General features: G+C 44.3%; 1 protein-coding gene across 8 annotated transcripts in view; it reads left to right on the top strand.

Moving 5' to 3' along the window:
• Nucleotides 1–20,987, top strand: part of ncor2 (nuclear receptor corepressor 2) — an 88,215-nt gene that overhangs the window by 33,198 nt on the left and 34,030 nt on the right. For 6 of the 8 annotated variants that reach the window (XM_047800279.1, XM_047800276.1, XM_047800283.1 and 3 more), the window contains exons 5-14: nt 5,493–5,681; nt 8,183–8,296; nt 9,853–9,909; nt 11,022–11,074; nt 15,141–15,207; nt 15,302–15,474; nt 15,568–15,676; nt 17,485–17,663; nt 17,981–18,035; nt 18,245–18,343. In XM_047800279.1, the coding sequence (XP_047656235.1) occupies nt 5,493–5,681; nt 8,183–8,296; nt 9,853–9,909; nt 11,022–11,074; nt 15,141–15,207; nt 15,302–15,474; nt 15,568–15,676; nt 17,485–17,663; nt 17,981–18,035; nt 18,245–18,343 (1,095 nt within the window). The remainder of the gene's footprint in view (nt 1–5,492; nt 5,682–8,182; nt 8,297–9,852; nt 9,910–11,021; nt 11,075–15,140; nt 15,208–15,301; nt 15,475–15,567; nt 15,677–17,484; nt 17,664–17,980; nt 18,036–18,244; nt 18,344–20,987) is intronic. The other 2 variants (XM_047800280.1, XM_047800282.1) reach the window with 1 other exon arrangement.

Genomic DNA, 20,987 nt, shown 5'->3' on the forward strand with positions numbered 1-20,987 from the left:
TTTCTTGCTCTCTCGTGCTCTCTCTCTTTTTCTTGCTCTCTCTCTCTCTATCCCTCTCTCTTTCATTTTCTTGCTCTCTCGCTCTCTCTCTCTATCCCTTTCTCTCTCTCTCTCTTGTTCTTGCTCTCTTGCTCTCTCGCTCTCTCTCTGTCCCTCATTCTCTTTCTCGCTCTCACTCTCTCTCTCTCTTTCTCTCTCTCTCTCTCTCTCTCTCTCTCTCTCTCTCTCTCTCTTTCTCACTCTCTCTCTCTCTCACACTATTTCTCACTCTTTCTCTCACACTATTTCTCTCTCTCTCTCTCTTTCTCTCTCTCTCTCTCACTCTCTCACTCTCACACTCACTCTCACACTATTTCTCTCTGTCTCTCTCTATCTCTCTCTCTCTCTGCATATAGACAGACAGATGACAGACAGAATAGAGGCTGGTGTTACACTCCTCTATGGTGAAGTAGAATATTCTCTCATATGCAGGCTACAGTTAGTGTTTATTTAGCGTGGCGAAGTGTCGGACAGATGAAATAAAACATCTGTGCTTTCATTTCCACGCCCGTGTTTGATGATAACGCCAGTCAGGAAGTGACTGTTCAGCCGAGCTTGTGTTAGCGGACGGAGCATTAAAGACATAAAAGACACGCTTTAAAGAGCAGGTCGTTATTGGGGTTTAGGAGGAGGCTCGGAGGAGATGGTGGCGTGCCGCTGGAGGCTCGGGGGGTGATCAGTAGGATTTGTTCAGGTCATCACTCACTGTGTGTTTATTACCTCCATAAATCATCTTGTCTTTTACCATTAACCGCTGTTTCCATCCTGCTGCCAGACTCTACAGCTCATTCAGCACAGAGGAGCCTGGCGACATGCCAGAGTCTGTGTGTGTGTGCGTGTGTGTGTGTGTGTGTCTGTGCCTGTCTGTGTGTGTCTCTGTGTATGTCCGTGTATGCCTCTTTGTTTACATGTTTGTCTTTAATCTGTCTGTTTGTGTCTGTGTGCGTGTGTGTCTGTGTCCGTGAGTGTCTGCGCACGCGTCTGTGTGCGCGCGTGTGTCCGTGTTGGTGTGTGTCCGTGTTGGTGTGTGTCCGTGTTGGTGTGTGTCGGTGTGCGCCTGTGTCGGTGTGCGCCTGTGTCGGTGTGCGCCTGTGTCGGTGTGCGCCTGTGTCGGTGTGCGCCTGTGTCGGTGTGCGCCCTTGTGCACCTGTGTCGGTTAGGGGTGTAAGAAAATATCGATCCACGTGAGTATCGCGATATTTTGTTTGGCGATATTGTATCGATTCTCAAAAACAAAATATCGATATTTATAAAAAAAATAATTAAAAAAAAAATTAATAATAATAATACAGATTCATGGCAGTTTCATTTTGTTCCGTTTATATCCCAACCGCTAGATATCAGTCTTCTTATCTCTGAACTTAAACAGTGACAGGAAGTAACACGTTAATGGAGATTTAGGATAGCTCTTCGAGGTTAGGCCCGCGAAAATAAGTACAAACTCTCAATCGTTTCACTCACAACGGTTTATTCCTCCGTACGCAGGAAAAACCTTCGTAATAACGTGTTACTAAAACAAAAAATACTCATTAGTGTGAGAAAATGAAAATAAAAGAGAATATCGGTTGCAGCATCAGACTCCCACACACACACGTGGTGTTATAACTGAAGCGTGCACACTTTTGCGCATGCGCACATCCAACTAGTAATAAAGCAACGGCACATTGCTCTTAAAGGGGTAGCACCACTCCACTCGTAACAAAGTACTAGCATAACGGCGCGCTACTAATGTTAACGGTAAAATAGTTCGCTGTATATATATGAAGGTGCGCATAGAAGTGCGCTGACATCTGAGCATATTGACCAGCTTATCTTTCTTCAGAAAAACCTTGACATTAAATAAAAAGACAAATATAAATACAAATCAAAGAAACCTGTAAAATCCAAGTTTAAAGGTTGTGAGAATGTTCAACATCTGTAAATATTTTATTGTTTATATTTGTTTTGTTTTCTTTAGGAATCCTGCAAGCACTTTATTTTTTCATAGATATTAAGCAGATATAATTATTTTGTTCAGGTCAAAATGTTAGCACACTGCATGCTACAATTGTAAACTGAAACTGTGAAGCTTTAAAGGCAGGGTCTCAAAATATATATGGTCTGTTTATAACAGCTAACATTTAATACATTTAATTTAACACATGGGGGGTCACGTTGGCTTAGCGGTTAGCACGTTCGCCTCACACCTCCAGGGTTGCGGGTTCGATTCCCACCTCCGCCTTGTGTGTGTGGAGTTTGCATGTTCTCCCCGTGCCTCGGGGGTTTCCTCCGGGTACTCCGGTTTCCTCCCCCGGTCCAAAGACATGCATGGTAGGTTGATTGGCATCTCTGGAAAATTGTCCGTAGTGTGTGTGTGTGTGAGTGAATGAGAGTGTGTGTGTGATGGGTTGGCACTCTGTCCAGGGTGTATCCTGCCTCGATGCCCGATGACTCCTGAGATAGGCACAGGCTCGCCGTGACCCGAGGTAATTCGGTAGAAAATGAATGAATGAATGAATTTAATACATTTAAGAAATCTTGCAAGCACTTTATTTCCCCCCTTTATTCATACTGCACATAAAGTGGTTCAATCATACTGAATGTTACAGGGGCTAATTAATGCAAATGCAGTTCCCACTGTGTTCTGGTTAAATAAGATTTTTTTTGGCTAAGGTTTGCATATGGTGGTGTTCTTGACAGCTTCCCTAAAACTTTATCCTATAATTAAAATAAGAAATATCCCAATATATCGCAATGTATCGCAACATATCGTATCGCAACCCCGTATCGTGATACTTTATCGTATCGCCAGTTTCTTGCCAATACACAGCCCTAGTATCGGTGTGCGCCCTTGTGCGTCTGTGTCGGTGTGCGCCCTTGTGCACCTGTGTCGGTGTGTGCCCTTGTGCACCTGTGTCGGTGTGCGCCCTTGTGCGTCTGTGTCGGTGTGTGCCCTTGTGCACCTGTGTCGGTGTGTGCCCTTGTGCACCTGTGTCGGTGTGCGCCCTTGTGCACCTGTGTCGGTGTGCGCCCTTGTGCACCTGTGTCGGTGTGCGCCCTTGTGCACCTGTGTCGGTGTGCGCCCTTGTGCACCTGTGTCGGTGTGCGCCCTTGTGCGTCTGTGTCGGTGTGCGCCCTTGTGCGTCTGTGTCGGTGTGCGCCCTTGTGCGTCTGTGTCGGTGTGCGCCCTTGTGCGTCTGTGTCGGTGTGTGCCCTTGTGCACCTGTGTCGGTGTGTGCCCTTGTGCACCTGTGTCGGTGTGCGCCCTTGTGCGTCTGTTAGTGGGTGCCTGTGTGGTTTGGTCTGTGTCTGTGTGTTGGTGTGTGTCTGTGTGTTGGTGTGTGTCTGTGTGTTGGTGTGTGCCTGTGTCTGTGTGTGCCTGTGTGCACGTGTGTGTCTGTGTGTTGGTGTGTGCCTGCGTCTGTGTGCACGTGTGTGTCAGTGTGTGCCTGCGTCTGTGTGTCGGTGTGTGTGTCGGTGTGTGTGTCGGTGTGTGTGTCGGTGTGTGTGTCGGTGTGCGTTTGTGTGCGTGTGCACAGCAGAGGCAGAAGTTTGGGGTAATAACTCATGTCCTCGTCCACACACGAAGCCTCGCTGATTTCTGTGCCAGAGGCTCTATAAAGGGATTGAATACAATACAATGTTTTATTTGCAAACAGTTTATTGAGTCCTGGTATGAGGACAGGAGAGGATTTATTAGGTACAATCTACAGCAGGATGTTCACAAGAGAGGACGGAATCACCGATCCGATTCGATTCGAAGTGTCTCTGTATAACCGCTTAGTCGAGTCTGTGAAGATGTTCGCTCTAGTGTGTGTGTAGGAGGAAACAAAAGCCTTGTTCCTGATGACTGATCACTTCCTTTCTCGTATTTATTCATCTGTGAAGCTTTGTAGAATGAGAAGAGTCAAATACTGATTCAGTCAGTTTGATTCTTCAATTTCTTGCATCCCTGCAGACCAGTTTATACTGGTGATGCGTCTACTGGGAAAGCTTAACGTTATCTCTTTTTTTCTATACTGTGTATGTCAATAGAATGATCAATAGCAGCTCTGAGGAATGTGTGTGTGAGAGAGAGTGAGCGAGAGAGAGAGAGAGAGAGAGAGAGACAGAGAGATGTAGTGTGAAGGATGGTCACATCACACCCCTTACTGTGTATAAAGATCACAGAATAAAGGTCCCTGTGATCACACCCTGTGTGTGTGTGTGTGTGTGTGTGTGTGTGTGTGTGTGTGTGTGTGTGAGAGAGAGAGAGAGAGACTTATTATAGTTTGACACACACAGCTTTGACAGTTCAGTGTTAACTCCAGTAAAGCGATGCCTCCATATTCATATCTTCACCACACACTGACGCACAACAGCTCTGCATTCCAGACATGTAATATGTGTGTGTGTGTGTGAGTGTGAGTGTGTGTGTGTGCGCGCACACATGTTTGTGTTCAGCTCTTTTTTATACTTGATGATAGAAATGACATGACCTTTGGACACATGACACACACGACACACACAGGCATACACAGACACGCACAGGCACGAACTCACACTCAAACAGGGTGTTAAATGTTTATCTTTAACCTACACCTGAGTGTGTGAACACTTGCATGATCATGTGTTTTAGCTCTTTGTTGAGGTGCAGATTGAAATACATGACAGTTACAAGAGCACACACACACACACACACTTATATAATGACATTATGTTGTTTGCCCAAGGGCCTCCACTTAAGTGTGTGTGTGTCTTTGTGTTTATAAGCTTATTGTGTCTGTGTGTATGTGTGTGTGTGTCTGTCTCTGTGTGTGTGTCTGTCTCTGTGTGTGTGTCTGTCTCTGTGTGTGTGTCTGTCTCTGTGTGTGTGTCTGTCTCTGTGTGTGTGTCTGTCTCTGTGTGTGTGTCTGTCTCTGTGTGTGTGTCTGTCTCTGTGTGTGTGTCTGTCTCTGTGTGTGTGTGTCTGTCTCTGTGTGTGTGTCTGTCTCTGTTTGTGTGTGTGTCTGTGTATGTGTGTGTGTGTGTGTCTCTGTGTGTGTCTGTCTCTGTGTGTGTGTGTGTGTGTGTGTCTGTCTCTGTCTCTGTTTGTGTGTGTGTGTGTGTGTGTCTCTGTGTGTGTCTGTCTCCGTGTGTAGGTGTGTGTGGCAGTCTCTGTCTCAATGCTCTATCTTTATAAGTTTGTAGACTTGAAATTGATGCTGTAAAGATCATCATATTTTCACTGTGCGCACAGCCGTCCGCGTGTCTGTCTGTGTCCAACAGCGTGTGTGTGTGTGTGTGTGTGTGTGTGTGTGTGTGTGTGTGTGTGTGTGTGTGTGTGTGTGTGTGTGTGTGTGTGTGTTTGTCCAGCCACTGAAGAGTAAATCAAATTGAACTTTAAAGCTTTGAGGTTCTTGAAAATCTACAGATGAAATTGATGCTGTAAAGATTATCATATTAACTCTGTGTGTGTGTGTGTGTGTGTGTGTGTGTGTGTGTGTGTGGTGCAGGAGCGCAGCGGCAGTAGCTCGATGGGAAAGATCGAGCCCGTCTCTCCTGTCAGTCCGGCGGTCATGGAGACCGACCTGGACCTGGTGCCTACACGCTTTTCTAAAGAGGAGCTTATCCAGAACATGGACCGTGTGGACCGAGAGATCACCATGGTGGAACAGCAGATCTGCAAACTGAGGAAGAAACAGGTAACAATCTCTGGGATTCAGCTTAACCAACACAGTAGTGTTAATAAACACCTTCTTACAGCAACCTTCCCTGTGCACGCTCCCTGTTAAAGAAGAACTTTACAAGCACTCATGTTAACTAACTTGTGTGAGCTTTCTGAGCCGCTGTCCTCCTGACCAATCAGAATCGAGAACCGCTCGGGTGTAACGGCCAATCAATTCGCTTCTGTCTTTATTCGATTTAAATAAACAGAAATTAAATGGAATTCATTTTGCCTTCCGAATACAGTTAGCAAAATGTCCTCGAACAGCGTGAATACCTGTGTGGAATACCTGTGTGGAATACCTGTGTGGAATACCTGTGTCGAATACCTGTGTAGAATACCTGTGTAGAATACCTGTGTAGAATTGTAAGAAGTTGTGTTATAAGGTTTGTGAGCGGGATCACAGGTCTGGGGTTTGTGTGTTTTATTCTGTAAGATTATTGCGGTGGTGTTTTTTTGGTCTTAGCCGGACGACGGTCTCAGTCAAAACAGCGGAGTGATTATAGCGTGGTTAAATCCTCGCTCAGCAGGCCTCAAAGCAGCCACACAATTACACACTCTTTTTCCACTGCTTCCTCCTTCTTCTGCTGCACTACAGAGAGAGAGAGAGAGAGAGAGAGAGAGAGAGAGAGAGAGAGAGAGAGAGAGAAGAGAGAAGTAGGTCAGAAATATACAAGGCTATAAACAGGAACTCCTGTGGGAGAGTGTGGCGTTATGTTTTTTCTCAATTTCCTCTTTTGCTCTTCCTTTTCGAGTATCTGTGTTTGTGTTTCTCTTTACACACACAAACACACACACACACACACACACACACACACACACACACACACATCCTCTCTCTGTGATCCTCTGCTCCACTTTTCTCAGGGATTTTCTTACTCACACGTAGTTTTTGCCTTTCCTGATGTAAACGTTTGGCCTTTCTGTCTGTGAGCTCCGGTAGAGAAGGCGTGGTCTCAGTGTCGGTCCCAGTGGAGGAGGCGTGGTCTCAGTGTCGGTCCCAGTGGAGGAGGCGTGGTCTCCGTATCTATCCCAATGGAGGAGGTGTGGTCTCTGTGTCGGTCCCAGTGGAGGAGGCGTGGTCTCTGTGTTAGTCCCAGTGGAGGTGTGGTTTCTGTGTCGTTCCCAGTGGAGGAGGCGTGGCCTCAGTCCCAGTCGAGGAGGCGTGGTCTCTGTGTTGGTCCCAGTGGAGGAGACGTGGTCACTGTGTTAGTTCCAGTGGTGGAGGTGTGGTCTCTGTGTCAGTCCCAGTGGTGGAGGCGTGGTCTCTGTGTCAGTCCCAGTGAAGGAGGCGTGGTCTCTGTGTCAGTCCCAGTGGTGGAGGCGTGGTCTCTGTGTCAGTCCCAGTGGTGGAGGCGTGGCCTCTGTGTCAGTCCCAGTGGTGGAGGCGTGGCCTCTGTGTCAGTCCCAGTGGAGGAAGCGTGGCCTCTGTGTCAGTCCCAGTGGAGGAGGCGTGGCCTCCGTGTCAGTCCCAGTGGAGGAGGCGTGGCCTCCGTGTCAGTCCCAGTGGAGGAGGCGTGGTTTTGGAGTTGCTCCTTGTACAATCATGTTTGCTGCCCGTGAAACACAATAAATGCTTTTGTGCGATGTTCCATCTTGTCAAACTATCTTTTCTGTCAGCTTGTGATTTTCCACAGCACCATAAATCTTTCTCTCTCTCTCTCTCTCTCTCTCTCTCTCTCTCCCCCCCCTATGCATGTCATATTTGAGCTCATTTTTTCAATTAGATTAGTCCATCCATCTCTCTATCTCTCTCTTTCTTTTCCTCCCTCAGGTCCCCTTTAATCACTACACCATCTGGCTGTTAGGTTCTGTGGTTAACCTTCATTGGGAGAGAGAGAGAGAGAGAGAGAGAGAGAGAGAGAGAGAGAGAGAGAGAGAGAGAGAGAGAAATGAAGAGACAGAAATAGAGAGGCACAGAGGAAGGAATATGGAATAAGTGTGTGCGTCTGTGTATGTGAGTGTGTGTGTGTGTGCGCGTTCTGCAGGGAACCTTGTTTATTTTCTCTTACAAAGTGGTGGGAATACCACACACCCTTCTTACTCTCTCTCTCTCTCACACACACACACACACTTTAATTTCTCCTGTTAAACACGCGTAAAGAGTGACATAGTCAAGATGTACTTTTCTTTCCCAGGAATTTCTCAGCTTCTGTTCACACACGATGATCAGATCATTTCCTAGGAATTGTCCAGGTGATGAATGTAGGAACGTCCTGGGATTTTGGGATAGTTTATAACAGCTTTTAATTTTCTGTGGATGTAAAAGAAGCTTTGTGTGTGTGCGTGTGTGTGTGTGTGAGAGAGAGAGAGAGAGAGAAAGAGAGAATTCTTGAATGAAGGTGACATCATTTTGTTGACATGGCTACGGTGCAGCACCTTACTTATATGAGCAACACTCTAGCAGATTTTATTTTATTATTTTTTCTAAAAAGTGTCCATTTATTTATTTTATATGTTTGTTTATATAATTATTAGCAACAGCTGGAGGAAGAGGCAGCGAAGCCCCAAGAGCCAGAGCGCAGTATTTCTCCTCCACCCAGTGAAGCCAAACACCGCAGCCTTGTACAGATTATCTACGATGAGAACCGGGTAACTAACACACACACACACACACACACACTTAAGAGAAGTAGCCGCGGCCAACCCGATGGGAGCGGGAAGCAGAACACGATGGATCGATGGTACAAGTGATACTTGAGTAGATCAACTCATTTATCTCCGTTCTGATTGGTCAGATTTAAATGTTCTATAGCACCAGCTCTGGTAGCAGCACAGCTGTAAACTCACACACCCTCCGTGAGACAACCTGCCATTTATTTGCATCATTTTGGCGAATCGCTCGGCGCCGGTACCGTAAGACCTCATCGACGCAAAGCAGGTTTAACGGAATATCTGCATTCAGGACACGAAAATTTGACATTTGAATTTAGCCCCAACGAGCAAGCCAGAGGTGACGGTGGCGAGGAAGACTCAACTCAAGTCGCGAATGCCAGACCTGTTCCGACTCGTGTGTAGTTTACGTAAATAAAAAGTGTGTGTGTGTGTGTGTGTCACTGTACATCAAACCACACGCATTCCCCATAAAACGTCTGATGTAGAATAATATGATTACGGCTGAACCCGGTGCACTCCCCTCGAGTCCCCCTGAAACCCCCCCCTAGTGAGTCAGACACAACGCTGCCAGATGTGCTGAATCATACACACACACACACACACACACACTCCCACCATACTGCAATGCGTAACCGATCTCCAGCTCCAAGCAACTATTAACACCTGTTTTCACTCAGAGTCGGAGCATTACGACAGGACGAGGGCCGACCCGAACATCGACGTACCTCATGTTTAATGTTATTGTGCCCCCTAGTGTCACTCTCCCACCTGCAGATCAGTGAGGCAATGAAGTGTGTAGCTTCATCTGTGGATGCGAACACACAACAGACAACACTCAAAAAACAAACACACAAAAAAGCACAATTAGGCAGAACAAACGTGGACACAACACTACATTATAGACCGGCGGTCAATACAAGCAACACCGGGGTCCTGAGATTCCACTGGACCTACTGTTACCATGGCAACGCAAGGGTTTTATCCTTCTTGACGCACGGCGTGTCCCCAGAGCGTGACGTGTTTATTTCATGTTTGTTTTTATCCGTTTGTAGTTAGACGGTAGAGACGGTAAAATATCGACAATCACGATAAACGACGTGACTACAAACTTTTGTGGATGTCGATGTACGTAGATTTTTATTATTATTATTGTAGTAATAATAATAATGCTAATAATTAAGCACGGTTTGTGCTTCTCTTCATGATCACCCAGATTAAATTTTTTTCCAGATGATAAGATCCCCTTAACGAAGATTCTCTGTCACTATGGAAACGATAACGTGCCATAACTGATCCGAGCTGCTGCTAGAACACGAAGCACCGCCTTCTAGCCAATCAGATTCGAGCGCTGATGAAATTTCAAACATCAGCCAAGCTCGTGACTACCGCGGCTAATTATTCCGAGGCAGTTAACGCAGGGAGACGAAACTTTTTGTTATGTTGTTTACAAGCATGTGCTAGGGTGAAGGAGAGGTTTGTGTTGCTATGGTGACCATAGCGTGTGTGTGTGTGTGTGTGTGTTTGCTGTACAGAAAAAAGCAGAGGAGGCTCATCGCATCCTAGAGGGACTGGGACCCCGAGTGGAACTGGTGAGTCTGCAGCTTTTTTTTTTTTTCTGTTTATCTGTTTCATCTTCTTCATCATCTCTCTATTTCTCTCTCTCTATTTCTCTCTCTTTCTCTCTCTCTGTCTTTATCCCTCACTCTCTCTTCTTCACGGTCTTTCTCTCGTTCTTTACCCCATCGCTCCCTCTCCCTTCATCTTTCTGCCTTTTCCAGTCTCTTTCTTTCTATTTCCTTCTCTCTCGTCTCTCGTTGTCTTGCGTTGTTCCCGTTCCTCCCTGCGTCGTGCTGGAGTGGTGTAGGAGGTGCTGCATGGTGTAGCTGCTGATCTACAGCTGCACGAAGAAGCACGTTTGATTGCGTAACCTTTTGATCCACTCACCATTTGCAGTGTTTTTAAGCGTAATGGAGCTCTTCTTCTTCTTCTACACTGAAGATCCTGATTCTGTTCATCCATCCACACTCCCTGATGGTTAAAGCCCATTGCTCCAGTTTAGAGTCATCCCAAGAACAGAAGACCACGCAGTTTTCACCGAGTTCACTGAGCATACATTGGTGGGGTTCAGCGGGTGGGGGGATGGAGGTTCCTTGCAAAGTCCCCCGTGTCAACTGTCGTCTTGAGATTAACACACAATTCATAATTTTCAATTCGATCATTAAACACCCGTGTGTGTGTGTATATGTGTGTATGTGTGTGTATGTGTGTGTGTATGTGTGTGTGTGTGGTGTGTATGTGTGGTGTGTGTGTATGTGTGGGGGTGTGTGTGTGCATGTGCGTGCGTGTGTGTGTATATGTGTGTGTATGTGTGTGGTGTGTGTGTGTGTGTATGTGGTGTGTGTGTGTGTATATGTGGTGTGTGCGTGCGTGCGTGAGTGTGTGTGTGTATGTGTGTGTGTATGTGGTGTGTGTGTATATGTGGTGTGTGCGTGTATATGTGGTGTGTGCGTGAGTGTGTGCGTGTGTGTGTGTGTGTGTGTGTGTGTTTTGTAAAAGCCCCCAGTCATTTCCATTTGTTTGCTCACAGATTTCTCCCAGTTTGAAATATGGACAGAAATCGAGAACGGTGTTATGTCTCTGAAACTGAACCCTACCTCTTTCATCTCTTCCCCATCTCTCTCTCTCTCTCTCTCTCTCATAGCCGCTGTATAACCAGCCGTCCGATACGAAGCAGTACCACGAGAACATTAAAATGTGAGTATATCTCTGTTCCTCTGAACATTCACATGACACACAGCTCTGAACATTCACATGACACACAGCTCGGGTGTTTGTTATAGCGGTTTCGGGTGGATGGCGTCATCGCTTCTCAGCCAGCAACTCTTTTTATTGACGGTGTTGCAGAAGCGTTTCTGGTTGCGACTGCAGTTTCAGAACGATTGCAGTATGTTGTTTGGGAGCGTAGGAGGGCTGTTGCATCATCACTCGGGTTTGTTTAGGGTTAACGTCGTGTCAGCAAACTCCTCCCTGTCACAGCTTCTGTGTCTGATGTTTAAGTCATGTACAGTAACAGCACACATCGAGACACCACGCGGTTAGTCATTTGGAGATTAATTCTAAGTCCAAGACATGTAATGAATCGAGTGTCGAGATTCTGCCAGGGTTCTGTTCATTTGTAAAAACAGCCTCAGATCAGACTCGTACTCTAGATTCATTCATTCATTCATTTTTCTACCGCTTATTCGAACATCTCGGGTCACGGGGAGCCTGTGCCTATCTCAGGTGTCATCGGGCATCGAGGCAGGATACACCCTGGACGGAGTGCCAACCCATCACAGGGCACACACACACACACTCATTCACTCGCACACACACAACGGACAATTTTCCAGAGATGCCAATCAACCTACCATGCATGTCTTTGGACCGGGGGAGGAAACCGGAGTACCAGGAGGAAACCCCCGAGGAGAACATGCAAACTCTACACACAAGGCAGAGGCGGGAATCGAACCCCCGACCCTGGAGGTGTGAGGCGAACGTGCTAACCACTAAGCCACCGTGCCACTCTAGATTTACACCAATCGGAATTGTTGCTCGACACATTCTTGCACTGATTGGCCGAAAGGGATAATGTCGTAACGTCAATGACAGCACTTCTTCTCATCAGCCAGCTCTTATGTAACTTCCTGTTCCTAAAGATCAGGAAGTTGCTGAGTAGCGTTTTTGTCTCGATTGGTTTGCTTTTCTGCATTTTATCACATAAGTGTCGTGACATACGGCTAAGTACTGTGACCCATACTCAGAGTCTGTTCTCTGTGTTTAACCCATCCAAAGTGTACACACTCAGCAGTGAACACACACACACACACACACACACACACACACACACACACCCGGAGCAGTGGGCAGCCATTTATTGGGGGGGCTCGGTGTCTTGCTCAATGGCACCTCAGTCGTGGCCGGCCCGAGACTCGAACCCACAACCTTATGGTTAGGAGTCAGACTCTCTAACCATTAGGCCACGACTTCCTCACACATATTCCACACACATATTCCTCACATATAAAGGAAGTCCAGAAACTCAAACCAGAGCACGTTGGTAGCCACTGAGCCTCTGCTGCACCGCCCTGACTTTTCTGGGAAGCAGGAGAGATATAAAGGGGAACATGTGCCTCTATAAGGGGTAAATGTTCCAGATATATGTTTCCTCAGACTGGGCACCTTAAATATATGGGGATTTATTTATATATATATTTATATATTTATGAAAACCAGGATTTAGATAACTAGTAGTTTTTGTATTTCCGTCTTTGAAGTCATTTATCCTTTTCAGCTTTAGGTGGAGTTTTCTCACAGAGATTAGTGTGTGTGTGTGTGTGTGTGTGTTTGAGACGGAGAAAGAGACAGAGCGTACCTCAGCAGTTCAGTGCTTTGATCAGACACAATCAGACGCTTTGTTCCTCTTGTCTTTTATTAACCCGAGCACCGTGTTCTCGCGGGGAAACGTTGCTCCTCTTCTCTCCGCTCATCTCAGCCGCACTCCGCTGTGAGCCGTGTGTTTATCAGCCTAATGTGATATTTCATTCGTTAATAAAAGGGTTCTGCACTTCCTACGAAGGGAAATAAACACAGGATCCCATCCAGTCGTGTCGGAAAAGGCGGTGTAGTATCAGACCTGACCGTGACTACGTCGGCGTGTAGGATCGAACAGTATTTCAGTTTCACACGTCTTTTTATTCGTGTTGTAATCATGCGAAAGGTCACTCCTAATTCAGTTTATACCGAGATGCTGCCATCGGCCTTTCATCAAAATCATTTAAAGGTGAAAGAGACAACACAAGGATGCTCCTGAGTGGTGCAACAGAAGAGCAGTCTGAACTTGGAGAGAGTGTTAGCATGCTGTCTCTCATGAGCCAATCCTGGGCATCTGTGAGCTCACGTATGCAGAAGAGGGCAGATAGAACGTACTGTATGTGTTAGGCTAAGCTATAATATCCTGGTTTGTTTTTTTGTTTTTTAACTATACCACCGACTAAATCATCATCCAGACCACCCACTACTATGTCGGCATGTAGAATCTGTGGTCTCCACCAAGAATATAGTGCTTACCATGCCAAACCCATCCACTTTCCACTGGCTCTGATCTCGCTCATGGAAACTCCTGTAAGAAATATTCAGTCCAAGATGACTGGATGTGGTCTGAGGCAGATTTCTGTTAAATAATTTGGGTAATGAAATAAAGAAAACTAAAGGAGACATGTGCCTTAATAGACGTGTGGGTCAGAACATCCTTACTAGCCCACTATACACCAAATACACCAAAGGAGCAGCATGTCTAAGTTCTCACTAGTCATAAAGGAGTAGGTGAGAAATATCTGGACACCTGAATCGAATACAGTTGGTACTGAATCGAATGCAGTAGGTATCGAATCGCATGCAGTAGGTATCGAATCGCATGCAGTAGGTATCGAATCGCATGCAGTAGGTATCGAATCGCATGCAGTAGGTATCGAATCGCATGCAGTAGGTATCGAATCGCATGCAGTAGGTATCGAATCGCATGCAGTAGGTATCGAATCGCATGCAGTAGGTATCGAATCGCATGCAGTAGGTATCGAATCGAATGCAGTAGGTATCGAATCGAATGCAGTAGGTATCGAATCGAATGCAGTAGGTATTGAATCAAATAGTCATTATGCCATTTTGGACACACGCTTTGTCTTGGCTAATAAACTCTGTTTTGACTAAAAGGAAGTTGCGAGTGTTCTCTGTGTTTTTTTTTTTTCCTCCCATAAGATATTTCTTAAAACACTGTTTAGAAACAGTGATTTACTTCATCACTCCTCAGCCTCGAGTACCATTTCTGGATGAATAGTCATGGCGCAGGGTAACTGTGGCTTTCACACCACACCTAATCTCACTGGCATCTGCATCATAACAAAATGCCACGTCGGTGCAGATAGGGTTTAACATCTCTCCCTGTCACGTCTCTTTGGCTGAGACGGAACCTGCATCATTTTCAGTCGAGTAGCTGAGCCGCCAAATTGGGTCACGGGCTGCTAATCTCTGGTTCACCCACACTCGGGCGGAGACGGATGGGGTTAGATGCTGATCTCTGTCGATAGTCAATGCTGAGTATTTATCTGACCTGCAAGTGAAACTGACACACAAACACAAACCTCACTATACATGCAATAAAGCAGCGATTATATCTCGACGCATTCAGTTGGCGCTGTGATCGTTTTCTTTCTACTTTTTTTTTATCCAATACACAACTAAAAATTTTGTAGATATTTTCGATTTAGGATTTGTCTAAGACTTCGGGTCAGTACGTCATTGTGTTCAAGTTCATTGTAATTACAAGATAGTGACTATTTAAGACCTCAATCTAAACCCAGACTGTATTATAACTCGGGGCCGTTAGTAAACCAGCGCCGGTGAGGATGAGGGCTTTGATGAAGCTTTGAACAGAATACTCTTTAACAGTGATGAGTTCTCTGATTGGTCAGAAGTTCTCTGCTGTGTTCGTGTACGTAAATTAATTGCGTATCTGGAAGGAGTCTCCGGTTTCAGAGGTAGAGGTAAAGCTGTAGGTTTTCCAACGTGAGAAGTACAAGAAGGAGCTTGTGTGATCAATCGTGTGTGTACTGGGAAAGCCTGTTGTGTTAACTCACCGCACATCAAGCACAAATGCCAGGGATGCAAGGTCGCCATAGCAACAAAATAGTTACGGTAGCGCTCCCTGTGTGTGAGTGTGTGTGCTTCCGGTTAAACCGAATCCTCTGCCTCTCTCTCTCTCTCTCTCTCTCTCTCTGTGTAGAAACCAGGTGATGAGGAAGAAGCTGATTCTCTACTTCAAGAGGAGAAACCACGCTCGCAAGCAGTGGGTAAGTTCATCATCAACGACACACCGATTCTGTGCATCAGCTCACCACAGGAGCTTGTGTGGAATTGAAGTGTCTGGGTCTTGCGTGTATGCAGGAGCAGAAGTTTTGTCAGCGCTACGACCAGCTGATGGAGGCTTGGGAGAAGAAGGTGGAGCGCATAGAGAACAACCCACGACGCAGAGCCAAAGAGAGCAAAGTGCGCGAGTACTACGAGAAACAGTTCCCCGAGATCCGCAAACAGAGGGAGATGCAGGAGCGCATGCAGAAGTAAGGGCACCGGGGAATTGTGGGTAGCGCAGTGGGCGTTTGACGTGTGTGTGTATACGGGAGTAAATAACGTGTGTGTGTGTGTGTGCGTATGTGTGTGTTTATGTCCTACAGCAGGGTGGGTCAGCGCGGAGGTCTGGCTTCCGCAGCACGAAGCGAACACGAAGTGTCTGAGATAATAGACGGCATTTCAGAACAAGAGGTGAAACACACACGCATTGGGAAATAATGATCATATATCAGAAGGGGGGGGGGCAATTCGATCCAATTTGTTTGTTTGTTTAATTCTGTAAATGTTTACATATAAAAAGACTCGATCGATTTGCTGTGTATATCTTCCGGTATTATTTGAAGATAAATTACTAAAATAATTTTAAAGCTTAATATTTTTGGAAGAAGAAAACAATTGAATTGAATTCAAATTTATTTGTATAGCGATTTTTATAATTGACGTCAAAGCAGACGTCAGACTTTACAGAACATAAACATAGAACAAAAGGTTATTATAAAGAATAATATAATTATGAATATTAATATGATACAAAATTCAAGATTAAATTCAGATATATTTAAATGCGTTTGTATTTATCCCCAACGAGAACGTTTGAGGTGACTCGGGTGACTGTGGGGTGGAAAAACTCCCTTGAATGGTAAAAGGAAGGAACCTTGAGAGGAACCAGACCTCAAAGGGGAACCTCATCCTCATATGGGTGACACCGGAGGGTGTGATTTATAAATATACAGTCTGATAAATGTTGTATTGATGAGGAGATTGTTGTCCTCGAGACCACACGGAGTTGGCATCTCCTCTTTAGTATAGCAGAGTCTTAACTGGAGCCGGAACATCTCTAGATGCCTCAGGATCCTCACAGAGTCGGCCTCGTCTCGGTGGAGGTCCAAAATCTTCATGGCACGTAAGGCGATCGGAGTTGGTACAATTTCTGGATGCGTTGGGATGGATAGAAAGAAAGAAGCAGCGAAGAGGGTTTAACGTAGCTGCTTTTCATAATATTAGCAAGCGCTAGATGATAACGTGCATTTGGTCAGACGTATCAGAGCACAATATTATGGGATGTATTAAGTGTACGCCCTGACTAAAAAAGATAAGTTTTTAATCTACATTTAAACTGCGAAAGTGTGTCTGAGTGACTGAAAACGCTCTACCACCTTTAGTAGACTTTGATTCTTTGGGAGCTACCAGAAGTCCTGAGTTTTGTGACTTAGTACGTAAGTAGCAGCAGCTTGTAATCCATTCTAAACTTAACAGCTAGCCAGTGTAGAGATGGTAGAATTAGGGGTTATATCATCATACATTCTTGTCCTGGTAAGAACTCTGGCAGCTGCATTTTGGACTAACTGTAGCCTATTTATTAAAGATGATGCAGGACAGCCAGCTAGTAATGTATTACAATAGTCCAGTCTAGAGGTCATGAACGCATGAACTAGCTTCTCAGCATCAGAATAAATGGGAATAGACATTAGTTAATGATGCCGATTAGCAAAATTTTAAGGATAGTAAAAGAAAGTAAAAGACAACGTTATCCTGCCGTTATCTCGAATGTATTAAGTTGCTATTAAAACACAGTAATTGTTGTTATTATTATTATTATTACTATTATTATTATTATTATTATTAAATGTGTATTGCTTGTGTGAGATGTTTGATGTCTGGTCTAGACATTAACACGTTTTTTCACACCACTAGTTGATTTCACAACTTGGGAGGTTTTGTGGCTAGCGTACTTCCTACACACACACAAACACACACACACACACACACACACAGAGGGTGTGTGACATTTATGTCGTCTCCAAATTCTCAGTTTGACTCTTACTTCTTGAACTTGCCAACGGAGATCTCTCTCACTCACTCTCTCTCTCTCTCTCTCTCTCTCTCTCTCTCTCTCTCTCTCTCTCTCTCTTTCTCTCTCCCCCTCTCTTTCCATCTCTCTCTCTCTCCCTTTCTTTTCCTCTCTCTCTCTCTCTCTCTCTCTCTCTTTCGGTGTTTAGAACTCAGAGAAACAGATGCGACAGTTGGCCGTGATTCCTCCAATGCTGTTTGACGCTGAACAGCAGAGGATAAAGTTCATTAACATGAACGGTTTGGTGGATGACCCCATGAAGATCTACAAAGATAGACAAGTGATGAACATGTGGAGTGACCAGGAGAAAGACACCTTCAGAGAGAAGTATGTACACGTCCCTCTGTCTCTCTCTCTCTCTCTGTGTGTGTGTGTGTGTGTGTGTGTGTGTGTGTGTGTGTGTGTGTGTGTGATCACATGTCTGAAGAAACTAGAAATATTTCCCTTGCACACCCACACACAGTCAGTGTGAAAGTGTGAGTGCGCATGCGAGTGCATGTGTGTGAGTTGGTGTGTGTGTGTGTGTGGGGATGGAACACAGAGGTTATCTTCAGCTTTATGAATTGTGCTGAACTATATTCTCTCTCTCTCTCTCTCTCTCTCTCTCTCTCTCTCTCTCTCTCTCTCTCTCTCTCTCTCTCCAGATTTGTCCAGCACCCTAAGAACTTTGGCCTGATAGCCTCATTTCTGGAGAGAAAGGTATACCTGTCTTTATTTATTCTGTATTTCTCTCTTTATTAAGTACCTTTTCAGTACTCCGACCCACCTGGAGCTTTTTTGTGGAAAATTACTTTGCACCACACTTTTTTTTTTCCACTTATTGTTTTTGTGAGACAGATGTAGGAACCTTCAGGGAAATTCCCTCCGAACCGATATGACCTAAGCAGTTTTTATCGTGTGTGTTTCAGACCGTGGCAGAGTGCGTCCTCTTCTACTATCTGACAAAGAAGAATGAGAACTACAAAAACATTGTCCGCAGGAACAACCGCCGTAGGGGCCGAAGCCAGGTACAGCAGCACTTTTAAACTGCATTACCCAGCATGCACTTCTGTTCTTTGTTTGTACATACACATTTCCTTATTAACCTCTGTGCTTAATGACCTGTGTACTCATTTACCTCAGTACTTATTGACTTGTGTACTTATTTACCTTGGTACTCATTGACTTGTATACTTATTTACCTCAGTACCTATTGACTTGTATACTTATTTACCTCAGTACTTATTGACCTATTTACACATTTACCTCAATACCTATTGACTCGTATACTTATTTACCTCAGTACCTATTCACTTGTGCACTTATTTACCTCTGTACTTATTGATATGTGTAATTATTTACCTCAGTACTTATTGACCTGTGTTCTTATATACCTCAGTACTTATTGACTTGTGGAGTTATTTACCTCAGTATATATTTACCTCAGTACTTATTGACTTGTGGACCTATTTACCTGAGTACTTATTGACTTTTTTACTTATTTACCTGAGTACCTATTGACTTGTGTACTTATATGTACTTGTGTACTTATTGACTGTACTTATTTACCTCAGTACCTATTGACTTGTGTACTTATTTACCTTAGTACCTACTGACTTGTATATTTATTTACCTCAGTACTTATCGACCTGTGTTTGTATTTACCTCAGTACTTATTAACTTATGTACTTGTTTGCCTCAGTATCTACTGGCTTGTATACTTATTTACCTCAGTACTTATTGACCTATGTACACATTTACCTCAGTACTTACTGACTTCTCTAATTATTTATATTTGTACTTATTGACTTGTGTACTTATTTACCTCAGTACTTATTGACTTGTGTACTTATTTACCTCAGTACCTATTGACTTGTGTACTTATTTACCTCAGTGCCTATTGACTTGTGTACCTATTTACCTGAGTACCTATTGACTTGTGTACTTATTTACCTGAGTACCTATTGACTTGTGTACTTATATGTACTTGTGTACTTATTGACTGTACTTATTTACCTCAGTACCTATTGACTTGTGTACTTATTTACCTCAGTACCTATTGACTCGTGTACTTATTTACCTCAGTACCTATTGACTTGTGTACTTATTTACCTCAGTACCTATTGACTTGTGTACTTATTTACCTCAGTACCTATTGACTCGTGTACTTATTTACCTCAGTACCTATTGACTCGTGTACTTATTTACCTCAGTACCTATTGACTCGTGTACTTATTTACCTCAGTACCTATTGACTCGTGTACTTATTTACCTCAGTACCTATTGACTCGTGTACTTATTTACCTCAGTACCTATTGACTCGTGTACTTATTTACCTCAGTACCTATTGACTCGTGTACTTATTTACCTCAGTACCTATTGACTCGAGTACTTATTTACCTCAGTACCTATTGACTCGTGTACTTATTTACCTCAGTACCTATTGACTCGTGTACTTATTTACCTCAGTACCTATTGACTCGTGTACTTATTTACCTCAGTACCTATTGACTCGTGTACTTATTTACCTCAGTACCTATTGACTTGTGTACTTATTTACCTCAGTACCTATTGACTTGTGTACTTATTTACCTCAGTACCTATTGACTTGTGTACTTATTGACGTGTACTTACTTACCTCAGTACCTATTGACTTGTTACCCGCCTGCATGCATACATATAAACTTTACGTGTATTTTTTTTTCTTTGCTTTTCTTTGCGTACTTATTGTCTTTTTTTTTTTTAGTTACTTGTGTCCTTTCATACTTATTTACTTACCCATTTACGTAGCTACTCGCTTATTTCCTCTGGGTTCAGTTGATTGTCTCCAAAGTTGTTTTTCCGTTTTTAGACTCTGAAAAATCAGCGCAAGGCTTTTGAGTTTTCAGCCTCGTCCTCCTTCTCACACACCTCCCCACATTTTAATATTTAAATATAAAAACAGCCCTGGACCCAATCGTATCATTTTAAATATCTTCCAACGCTTTTTAATCTAGTGTTTTTATTTTTTAATGTGTGTTCTCGATCAGATTTAAAAACAGACGTCACGTGACCTAACGATGAGACGTGAGCGTATGTTCGCTTCACCTGCGTGGATTTGGTTAGAAGTACATTCATATAACGATCGTCTGGAGAACCGCAGACTCTCTCGCTGGTTACGTCGTGTCAATCAAATAAATTTGAACCTTGCTGTGTTTTCATGTAAAACTTACAGAATGGAAATGTGTGTGTGGGTTATTGTGCGAGTGTGTTTGTGTGTGTGTGCAGGTTTGTGCGTCCCAACATTGAAACGTTAAAACTGTAAAAATGTACGGCTAGTGTGCAAATGGCTTTAATAGCTGAAACTATTGCTTTGTGGTTTGCACGAGTCGTTAAATATCACCTCGGCATAATGGAGCTGCTGCTGAATGCACACACACACACACACACACACACACACACACACACACACACACACACACAGATGAGCGCTTCTGTAACTGTGCATGAGAAACCCTGTATGTGTGTGTGTGTGCGTGTGCAGATCTATAACGGGAAGTGTGTGTGTTGCTACAGTGTTATTCGAGGTACTCCTCAGCGATCTTCTGTCAAGCCGAAAAAACCTCAGAGGCAGAAAGAATTAGGGCACGTTTTTTCATCGATCCTCACATCCTTTCTGCTCTCTTTTCTTTT

Source organism: Tachysurus fulvidraco, chromosome 14 (assembly GCF_022655615.1).
Source record: "Tachysurus fulvidraco isolate hzauxx_2018 chromosome 14, HZAU_PFXX_2.0, whole genome shotgun sequence".
In the NCBI taxonomy this organism is placed as follows: Eukaryota; Metazoa; Chordata; class Actinopteri; order Siluriformes; family Bagridae; genus Tachysurus; species Tachysurus fulvidraco.